General features: G+C 42.8%; 1 protein-coding gene and 1 long non-coding RNA gene across 2 annotated transcripts; one reads left to right on the forward strand and one right to left on the reverse strand.

The window, feature by feature from the left end:
- Positions 1-8,805, forward strand: HRG (histidine rich glycoprotein). The gene is made up of 7 exons (XM_004473708.4): positions 1-272; positions 1,582-1,698; positions 2,545-2,635; positions 3,743-3,909; positions 4,869-4,949; positions 6,975-7,076; positions 7,960-8,805. Exons 1-7 carry the CDS (start codon positions 48-50, stop codon positions 8,710-8,712), a joined length of 1,536 nt encoding a protein of 511 aa, XP_004473765.1. The 5' UTR covers positions 1-47; the 3' UTR covers positions 8,713-8,805.
- LOC105747635 (uncharacterized) lies at positions 4,730-10,377 on the reverse strand. Its single transcript, XR_001119585.4, has 4 exons — positions 10,188-10,377; positions 6,644-6,727; positions 5,265-5,481; positions 4,730-4,864 (listed from the first exon to the last, which is right to left on the reverse strand). It is a non-coding gene; the product is annotated as an uncharacterized lncRNA (long non-coding RNA).
- Between the last annotated feature and the right edge of the window lie 501 nt (positions 10,378-10,878).

Below are 10,878 nucleotides of genomic sequence, written 5' to 3' on the forward strand. Positions count from 1 at the left end.
TCGTGTGTGTGCACATGTTTTAGAAAGTTGGTATAAAATTCTTTGCTATGGCAGACCATAGCAAGCGATGGTTTTCACATTTTAGCAAAATGAAGGTGATCGCTGCAGCACTTCTTTTGATCACGTTGCAGCATTCCTGTGCCGTGAGTCCCACTGATTGCAATGCTGTTGAGCCCGTGGCTGGGAAAGCTCTAGATCTGATCAATAAAGGGCGGCGGGACGGCTACCTTTTCCAGTTGCTGCGGATCACTGATGCCCACTTGGACAAAGCGGTGAGGAATGACCAATGGAGAGTAGAGCTGGGAGACCGTGCACTAGGGACAACTACAACTCTAGCCTTTCGCTTGCTGCCTTGTACAATTGAGTGGCTTTGGTCAGGGTTTTGTGTTTAGTTTCTACTATAGATTGTTCTTTCTTCCTTCAAACTAATGTTCATCACTATGTCTTTTCCTGAGAATTCATCTGCCAATACTTACAAGCACTTACGCTGAGCCCAGTCTAATGCTAAGTACCATGAGAGAACAAGAAGAACTGAGGGTCTTGCCCTCTAGGAATTAATAGTCTTCCCACAGGCAAACTACATAAAATAGGATACATCCATTTGACCAATAAATTTAATGAAATTAAATTGCCAGAGAAATTGACTGAAAGGTGATCTATTAAGTTTGGATGGGAAAAGGCTTCAGTTGGACCCTGAAGAATGGTTGGGATTTGAATAGGAAGAGGGACTGGGGGAAGGAATTCCAAGTGAATTCCAGGCAAATGATCTGTATGAACATCATGAATCAGGAAAGAGGGTGTTGGGAATAATTGAACATAAACAGTGGGGCTCCAGAAACTCTACGTAGGCTAAATTTAAGAATAGTCAGGTTGGAAGGGAGGCTGTGGGCTTATCTTGAAGTAAAGCAAACCTACTGTTTTCACTTAGATTGTAGGCTTTTTGGAGAGGACTTGAGGGGCTGATAGAGATCACAGAGGGATGCTGACATCCTCACTCCCCAATACAAAGAAACCTATGCCTTGCTGGAACCACTGAAAGCAAAACCAGGGAGGCCAGACCGTGGAGCACCACACAAGGAAGCAGAGGATTTGGAAAGGAGCAGGAATTGTGTTTAAGAAAGAGATGGGGGAAACGGACTTTGGCCCAGTGGTTAGGGCGTCCGTCTACCACATAGGAGGTCCCCGGTTCAAGCCCCGGGCCTCCTTGACCCGTGTGGAGCTGGCCCGTGCGCAGTGCTGATGCGCGCAAGGAGTGCCATGCTACACAGGGGTGTCCCCTGCGTAGGGGAGCCCCACGCGCAAGGAGTGCACCCATAAGGAGAGCCGCCCAGCGCGAAGGAGGGAGCAGCCTGCCGAGGAATGGTGCCTCCCACACTTCCCATGCCGCTGACAACAACAGAAGCGGACAAAGAAACAAGACGCAGCAAAAGACACAGAAAACAGACAACCGGGGGAGGGGAGGGGAATTAAATAAATAAAAATAAATCTTAAAAAAAAAAAAAAAAAAAGAGATGGTTCTTATTGAAGAAAGTTCTGGCCTCGCACATGCTACTCACCTGTTGCTTTCTGGGTCTTTCTCAGGAATCTCCGGCTGTCTATTATTTAGTCTTAGATGTGAAAGAATCAGACTGTTCGGTCCTATCCAGGAAACACTGGAATGAGTGTGAGCCAGCTGCTTCTAGACGTCCATCAGACCTAGTAAGTACAACTGGACAACCATTCTTCTTCTCTTGCCATTCTGAGCTTCTGTCTTCTCTGCTTACTCAGGGTAGCCACATGCCTGGGCTAATGCAGTAAAACACTGAAAGCAGGTTTTCTGCCTCAGAACTCATGAAGATTCTATTGACCTTGACTAATAATCTCTTGAAAGCCATAGATGGGGACCCTGTTCAAGATGAGTCAGTGGGACTTCTGGTCTGCTGGGATAGCATGACCAGCTTTTAGACCTTAGGCAAATCACCTAATGTCCCCGGGCTTTGGTCTCCTCCACTGTGAAATAAAAGGAGGGGTTTGAAGTAGATGGACTCTAAGGTATCATCCAGCCCTACTAATCTCTTATGAGTCTAGGAACTTGTAGACTTGTAATTGTGTTGTATGCAGACTTGTTATGGCCAAAGGGATTAATTGTAGTTAGAAGGAGGGATAGGATCTTGTTCTGCATGCTGTACATGGGTCCTCAGATATCTGGTTGTCTGCCACACTTGAAGAACACAAAGAGGAATAAGCACAAATTTAAGATTTCCTTTCCAGGAAATGAGAGATTTACGTACATTGGAGTCAATGCAACATTTCCCCTTGAAAATGTTTAGAATATGATCATGACCTGTTTAAATAGTTTCTCACTTGTTCTCATGAGGGCTTTTGGGTGACTGTAGCATTTGTCACACAAAAAAGACTTAGAAAATGCAGGTTTTGAGAGAGAGGATATGATAAAGGAGACCTCAAGTAAATGTTAAATGGATAGGAGTATGTTGCATCATCTTTTGTACCTCATATTCAACCTGAGGAAGGTAGCATGCAGTGACACAAAATCTCTTTCAACAGGTGATCGGGCAATGTAAGGTGATAGCTACCACACGTTCAAGTGCCTCTCAGGATCTTAAAGTGAATGACTTTAACTGCACCACAAGTTCTGGTAAATCTGTTAAAATGCTAGTTAATATAGAATTCAATCATATGGTGGTATTTATCATATAATATTGAGATGTACATGTCAGAAGGTGTCCTTACCCTCATGGACTCGATTATTACTCTCCTGAGAATAGAGGGGAGAGGGTTTTCCCCTGTTACTGGTGCACTTTCCTTTAAAGAAATTCAATGTGTAAAAATAGAAATGTATGAGAAGCTGTATAGCATAATTGTGGAATCATAGGCTCTGGGTCTGACTTGCTTGAGTTTCAGTGCCTACCTCACCATTCACTATTTGTGTGGTCTTGGACAAGTTACTTAACCATTCTTAGCCTTGGTTTTCTTATTTGTAAAATGGGGCTGATAATAACATTAGCCTTTAAGATCCTCATTAAGATTAAACAAGAAGGTCTATGTAGTACACTTTGCAAAGTACCTTGCACTCAACAAATTTTGTCTTCAACATCCAGCAGTTGTGTAGCACTCTACAGTTTACAAAGCACTTTTATATATGCATATCATCTCATTTAATCTTATAGCAAGATTATAAAGTATAGATTATATTACTTTTAATTTTAGAGATAAAATAAGTGAGACTCAAAATTGTCCAACAAGTTGGCCTAAAAAACAGCCAAGATGTGAACACATGACGTTATCCCAGCAATTTTGACTCTAAACTCCATGTTCTTATTAATTTTTCAAAAATAAATAAGAGTTCTCTTAAACATAGTAAAACCCGACATGATTCAATAAGCAAAAATTTCACAGCTAACCAGCCTCTTCAGGAGGTTGCCTTGGAAAAAACCTAATCTGTGTCCTCTCCACAATCTAGGCAAAACTTTATGTTAATGATGCCTCTTCCTCCTTGGCAGAGGCAGGAAGAATTCGTTAAAATGTTAACACTTTATGTGTAGGAGACATCATGACAACTTGGTCATCAGAAGGGTCTGAGTTTTAGTGGGACTCTGCTGCTGAATGGCTCCATGATCTTGGACAAGTTATTTAACCTTTGTAACCCCTGATTTTCCCATTTGTAAAACAGGCCATTGTCATTATCATCCTTGCCACCATGCTTGTATGTACTAAGTCCCAACACTAACACTTCTTTTTCCAGTCTCTTCAGCACTGGCCAATACCAAAGACAGTCCTGTCCTCTTCGATTTCTTTGAGGATACGGAGTCCTACAGAAAACAAGCTAACCAAGCCCTTGAGAAATATAAAAAGGAGAATGATGATTTCGCTTCTTTCAGAGTGGACCAAGTAGAGAGAGTTGCAAGGGTGGTGAGTCTCCACTAATGTCCAGCAAGAGCCTCTGGGCCCAGCCCCAACCTTTTAGGCACAAATTTGGCAGCACCTACCCCCTCCACTGGACTCACTTGGCGAGCTGTATCTTAATTCGAAGCCCCTCATGCAGCCTTTGGGGCTATGCTAGGCAGGCAACGGATACCAAAGAACCGCCCTCTGCAAGTTTTTTTAATTTTTTGGAGAGGGGAGGAGATTTGAGGGAGAGAAAAGGAAATCTGTAAGAGAAAGAGGATAAGAAAAAAGAGCATATTAGTCATTAAAAATCATCCAGTCCTAACCTCCTTGTGTTATGATAGAAAACAGGCTCAGAGAAACTACCCAGTGGTGTGTTTGGAGGTAGACAGTTCCTCTGCCTTCCATCCAGGGTTGTAGAGCAGCTGGTTGGTGTTTGTCAAACTTACAAATGCAAAGTTAAATAATAATAGTGCATAACAATGGAATGAATATACAGTTATTAAAAAGAAAGTTTTGGACCTATAGAAACTGGAGTTTCAAGACATATTTCTAGGAGAAAAAAGCAGGTCACAGAACGTTATTTAAGTATGAGACCTTTTATATTGAATAATTAGATATATGTATATGCATACAACACACCTAGGAAAAGACTAGAAAGAGAAACACATCAAAGGAATGATGGTTGTACCTCTGGAAGAGAGACAAGATACAGGAAGGATTTTATTTTCATATTTTGCTTATTCGTCTCTCTATAATTTGAAACTTTTTCTATGAAATGGTATTCATTTGATCACTTAGATGTTTAAAAATAATAATGAAAACAGACACCATAAGAAAAATGGAACATGTTGCTACTTTTAAATCCTTCTTAGTGCTTTACAGTGAATTTGATAGCAGTATCTGTTGCCTTTTTATTTTTTACTGTTTTCTTTTGTTTCACTGTGTAGTTCTTGAAATTGTTTTGATCCAATCTGTTCTAGAGGGGAGAAGAAAGAACCAATTACTATCTGGACTTTTCTGTGAGAAACTGCTCCAGACATCATTTTCCCAGGCACCCAAATGTGAGTATAATGAAAGTGTGTAAAATAATAAGTCACTTTTAGAGAGGAGTATATACCAGCAGTTGTCTAAGTGATTTATACATATGTTAACTTACTTAACCTTCATACAGCCCTATGGGATAGACTTTTTTCAATCCCTTAATTACAGGGGGAGAAACCAAGACTCAAAGAACTTAGGTTACTCATGATAATATGGTTTTATAATATATATAATGTATACCTAAACTTAAAAGTGAGTTATTTAACTTACTCTATTAGAAGTTTAGCTAAAACTATTAAATCTTGTATTAGTAATAAAACCTACACATATGGTACCTTCATTCACTTCATTCACTTTATTTCTTTTATTGTTCACATGATCCCATTTGACAAATGTAGGGGTAAGTAAGGTTCAGCAAAGTAAGCATCCTGCTCAGTGTTCACAACAGAGCTGAGATTAGAATCCATTTCTTCCAGGGGAGCAGATGTGGCTCAAGTGGTTGAACACCTGCCTCCCATATGGGAAGTCCCAGTTTCAGTTCCCTCATGCACCCTGAAAAGACAAAAACAAACAACAAGCAAAACAAACAACTCAAACAACTCAGGAAAGCTGATATGTATCAGTGGTTGAGTGCGGACTTCCCACATTTGAGGTCTTGGGTTCAATCCCCAGCCCCTGGTACCTCAAAAAATAAAAATAAAAAAAGAATCCATTTCTCCTAATGTTCATTCCAATGGGATTTGTCACAGCCCAAAAAGACCCATCTTTACACTGGTTCCCTCCTTCCCAGCACTTTCCTCCAAGGGACCACTTAGTTGTATGAAACCCTCCCCTGCACTGTTCCTCATTCTCTCTAGGCAGAGACCCAGAGCAAGGCAGCAACGCTGGGGTGTTCCCCACAATCCGCTGCAGGGAGGCTCAGTCCTGGCGACTGGCGATGAGACCCACAACAACTTGTGGTCTGATGAGTCTCTCCTCGCAGACACCCTGATCCCAGCTCTCTCGTTCTTTTTCTCTTGCTCTTTCTTTCTCTTTGTTTCCTTCTCCCTTCTCTCTTTCTTTCATTCCCGATACCCTTCGGGCCCAAATCTCCAACGGTGTTAGAATTTTCCAAGCTGCTTAAGTGAAGAGATTTTCAGTAAGCAAGTTCTCCAGCTGTCAGTGAGACAATGGAACAATCTCTAAATCCTGAAAGAGAAAACTAAAGAGCACCAAGGATGGCAGAAAGGCATATTCTTGGATTAAAAAAAAAACCAAAACCTGTAGCCAAAATTGAAGGCATTGTTGCCTATCTCCAGTATCCAGTACCATGCTAATGAAAGAAGTCCATGTGGGAGGAGTGGGGGGTGTGGGGAGTGGGGTATATGGGAAGCTCTTATATTTTTCAATGTAACATTTTGTGTGATCTATGTATTTAAAAAAAAAAAAGATGATAAATAAAAGCAGGCGCATAAACAGAATGTCGTTGCCCAGAAGCCACCTGGGGGTTCCTGCCTTGGAGGTTGAGGTAAAATGGACTCAGGGCCCCCACTTTCCCACCCTGGGATGTTCAGAGACTTCCACAGGATTTCTGCTAATTTTTGAAGAGACCTATGTTATATTTCACTCGTAAATAATCAATCCCTTGGTCCACTGTGAGTTTTGGTGAGTGTGAGCTGGTCCCACTGGACCTACACCACCCCTCATTTCTAGGATGCCGACTTAAAATCCAAACCCTGGTCTGGTTGACTCCACCAAGGAAAAGCTCTGGGGTCCTGGAGCTGACTTTGGGCCATGCTCTCCTCCGCACACCCACAGCCTGCAGGGAAAAAAAAAAAACCACAACTTGTGATGAAACACTTTGGAATAGCACTTTCTCGAAGTATTGACTAGGAAAGAATGTTAAATAACTGATGGGAACATTTGATGATATTACCCTGCTTTTCTAAAGCTCTTCTTCCTTTCCTGAATGTCTAGACTGTAGCTGGACATTTACACCACCTGAACACACACACACACACACACACATCCACACACACACTAACAACCTTCTTTCTTCTTTATAGATCTTTGGATTCTGCAGAGCAGAGTTGTCATATGATGTTGGAGCCTCTGACTTGGAAACCCCAAAAGATCTTGACATAAACTGTGAAGGCTTCACCCTTGAGGTAGGCTGCCTAAATAGCCTTTGGCATCAACAGTGCCAGGCTAAGTGGGATTTGATTCTTATGACTCTATGTGTGTCTGTGGGGAGGGGTGAGTATAGGGAGGACTGCTCTCTATTTCAGAGAGGGAGTTTTGCCAAATGCCGTTTTATGAGAAGGAGGGCAACCAGGAAAAAGTGGAACTGGAGAAAGAGGGGAAGAGAAAAAAGAGACCAGGCCCCTGAGGAAAAGAATGTATTTCACTGGGATAACATAAAAACTATGAAAAAAAAATTGTCAAGAATGGGGTGGTGTGAATTTTTGGCAGAAAAATTGAATCATGACCAATTCAATCAGCTTTAAATCAACTTGAATATGATCCTTTGTTGGGACTTCATTGCTGAGACTTAATAATTGTTAGCTTGTCCTCCATGAAAAAGGGATGCTTATATGACAAAACCTCAAGCTCTGTTTAAAATACAAATTATAAAGCACTATTTTTCAAATGTTGATCTATAGTGAGCGCCATTGCATAATATAGTTTCACCTCTTAGTATGTCGGAATGAGAAAAAAAATACTAGTAAAGAAAATTTTTCATAACTCAACCTTTATCCCACCTAAAGGACCATTCTTTACTCTGAGTATTTCTTTCTGACCTCTGTGTTGTCAAAATATTTATTTCTTTTGCGAAATAATGGTGGTAGAGATGATGGCTTTTGTTTGTATTCTAAATGCCAACTTGACTGAACAAATATTTGATGACCCTTTGTTGGTTCGTTGGTATCCTACTTTCTAAATTGACTTGAGGAATCCGAAAGTCTGGAACCAATGGTCTAAATCAAGTTAAACATTTAACTTTTCCTTTTGTGTTAAATGGTGATAATCACTTTTCTGTGTCTTCTCCAGGAACATAGAAACTTCAGTGGAGGACAACCCTCTTTGGGCCATCCCTTCCATTCTGGTGGCCATGAGCATTCTCCTCCTGACAAGCCCCCATTTAAGCCTGATGGAGCCAGAGATCACCATCATCCCCACAAACCACACAAACATGGATGCCCACTTTCACTGGAAGATAAAGATCACCCAGGCAGACCACCACTTCAAGAAGGAGCGCCCCCTTCAGGGTCCAGGTGTCATCATACCCCTTTTGGCGTAAATGGTATTCACGGGCCCTCTCGTAATCACAGTTCCAGTGAGCACCGTCCCCATGGGCATCATCCCCATGGACACCATCCCCATGGACGTCATCCCCATGGACACCGTCACCATGGACACCGTCACCATGGACACCGTCACCGTGGGCACCATCCCCATGGACCCTGTGACCCACCACTCGAGAGTGAAGGTCCTCACGATCACCATCGCCGTGGCCATGGGCCACCAGCTGAGCACTCAGAAGAAAGAGGTCCAGATAAGGGGCACTCTCCCTTCCACTGGAGACCAATTGGCTATGTTTACCGACTCCCCCCACTAAAGAAAGGTGAAGTTCTTCCTCCTCCAGAAGCCAATTTTCCCAGCTTTTCATTGCCACACCAGCACAAGCCCCTACAGCCAGAGATTCAGCCCTTCCCTCAATCACCCTCTGAATCATGTCCAGGGAAGTTCAAGAATGAGTTTCCGCAACTCTTGACGTTTTTTGCAAATATATTTCCAAAATAAAATCTATTTTCCTTGGTAGGGAAAAATAAACAGTGCTCTGAATTAGACTCTTAAATGAAATGTGACCATTAATAAATGAAAAATTACAAGTTATTTTTTAAAGATTTATTTATCACTCCCCCCCCCCCCCGCCCCCATGGTTCCCTCGTCTGTCTGTTCATTGTTTGTTCGCCTTCTCCAGGAGGCACTGGGAACTAAACCCAGGGCCTCCCATGTGGTAGGCAGGTGCCCAACTGGTTGAGCCACATCCACTTCCCCAAGTTATTTTAAATTTCCTCAGGCTAGGACAAAATGTGGGCAGAGGAGATTACATAAGAAGAGGAGGAGAAATGGAAAAGATTTTAGGACTGTAAGAACTCAGTCACACGGCCACACCTAAAGCAAGAAAGGTTGAGAAAAGAAGTGTAGCTATATGTAAAGGAGGAAAGGGAAATGGATTCAGTGCATACCTGGTTGCTACCACAATCCCTTTTTTTTAAGAGAAAGAAAATGAAGCTCCGGAGGTTTAATTCATTGCTGAGGATCTTACAGTTAGTAAATTATGGGACTTGGAATAGAACCCTGATCAGCCCTCCTCCAAAGCCACATTCTTTCCTCTTTATTACACTGCCTGTGTACACGTCCAGCTCCTGTTTTTGAGTTTTCATTTGTAACACCACCTGCCATGTTCAGCCTCAACAGTCCTTTCTATTTTCTCCTTGCCCATCAGTCATTTCTTCACTCTTCCAGCTTCACCTTCTCCATCTATGCCAGATCTGCCTTCCTCCCAGCAGAAGAACTTACCCAAGTCTCTTTCCCTTTTAATATTTTTTCCTCCATTGCCCTCCCCGCTTTAGAATCTACTTTCTTCTCTCACTCCGAACCTGAAACTGATTCCCTTCTCTCATCATGCACCTGAAACTGCTTCAGTAAGTCAGAAATTCTTAACCAACCCATTCTAACACTGATAAAATGTGTAAGAACTAATTTTCAGGCCCTGCACATACGCTACTACATCCACTCCTCAAAAAAAAAGAAAACAAAAATTAGGATAGTATTATTTTCCACATTTTACAAATGATGAAACTGAGGCTCAGAAGAGCTCTGTGTCCCTGACTTGCTTGTGGTTACACAACAATTGAGTAGCCAAGCTAGCCGGGAATCCGGGTTGGAGTTTCTGGCAAGCTTGTTTTCCTGCAGCTCCCAACGGGGCCACCAGTCGGCCCACAGACGCCCTCTTCCGAAAGCTCTCAGGGAGGCGGAATTCCCAAGTACCCTGCTAGAAATCCCCTCGACATAGCAAAGAAGCCAACTTGTGTGTGTGTGTGAGAATGGAAGGCAAACCTCTACCAAGGCCAACCCACGTTTTTAAATCTACCCACAGTCCTCCTCTCTGTAGTCTAACTTTTATCAAAAAGGTGGTGTTTTTGTTTCCTCGGGCTGCTGTAGCAAAGTACCACAAACAGGATGGCTTAAAACCTCAGAAACATCGTCACCTGGGTCTGGAGACCAGAAGTCCAAAATCAAGGTGTCGGCCTGTCGGGGAAACAGCTCCCTAGTTTCAGGGGTTTGTCAGCAATCCTTGGGCTTCACTCTCTGCCTCAGTCGTCGCATGGCCTTCTCTGCTTGGTTGTCCCCTCTCGCCAGTCATATTGGCTTAGGGCCCCGGGTCTTTTCAATTAATCTCGTCTTCAAAGACCCAGTTTCCAAATAAGGGCACGGTCACGGGACCCGGGGTTAGGTAAGACAGGCTTGGTGAGTAAGACAACCACACCCATCAACCCAGAAACGAGGGGGAAGGCCAGGGGATGCCGGGGATCATTCAGCCCATCTGTGCTTCCCCACTGCTTCCTCTACCCGGGGAGCAATTTCCTCTGTAGAGTTACTGCAACTGACTGAAAAGAGGTTGGCTTGGCCAGAGCAGGAAAGGATGCTTATGTTTTATTTTCAGTCCCTCCAATGTCTTGGTGTGGGGCTTGCGGCACTCTCTGGGAGCCCCTGTGCATGGGCTTTCCAGGAACGCAATGACTGAAAGCAGTCTGCTTCTACACAGCCTGCGAGGAAATTTCATATGAAAGTTGTTTCTGTACATCATATACATTGTTGCATTTTTCCTGCATGCAATGACCTTTGTAAATGGCTTTAGGAAAGACATAAGAAAATAAAAGAACCAGTTGTGGGTTTTCC

This window comes from Dasypus novemcinctus, chromosome 4 (genome assembly GCF_030445035.2).
Source record: "Dasypus novemcinctus isolate mDasNov1 chromosome 4, mDasNov1.1.hap2, whole genome shotgun sequence".
Classification (NCBI taxonomy): domain Eukaryota; kingdom Metazoa; phylum Chordata; class Mammalia; order Cingulata; family Dasypodidae; genus Dasypus; species Dasypus novemcinctus.

Excerpts from the sequence above, each read along its gene's own strand:
- HRG (XM_004473708.4), top strand. The coding sequence starts at position 48 with ATGGCAGACCATAGCAAGCGATGGTTTTCACATTTTAGCAAAATGAAG. Across the intron at positions 1,699-2,544 it reads CTAGACGTCCATCAGACCTA|GTGATCGGGCAATGTAAGGT; the intron begins GTAAGTACAACT and ends CTCTTTCAACAG. Across the intron at positions 3,910-4,868 it reads TAGAGAGAGTTGCAAGGGTG|AGGGGAGAAGAAAGAACCAA; the intron begins GTGAGTCTCCAC and ends AATCTGTTCTAG.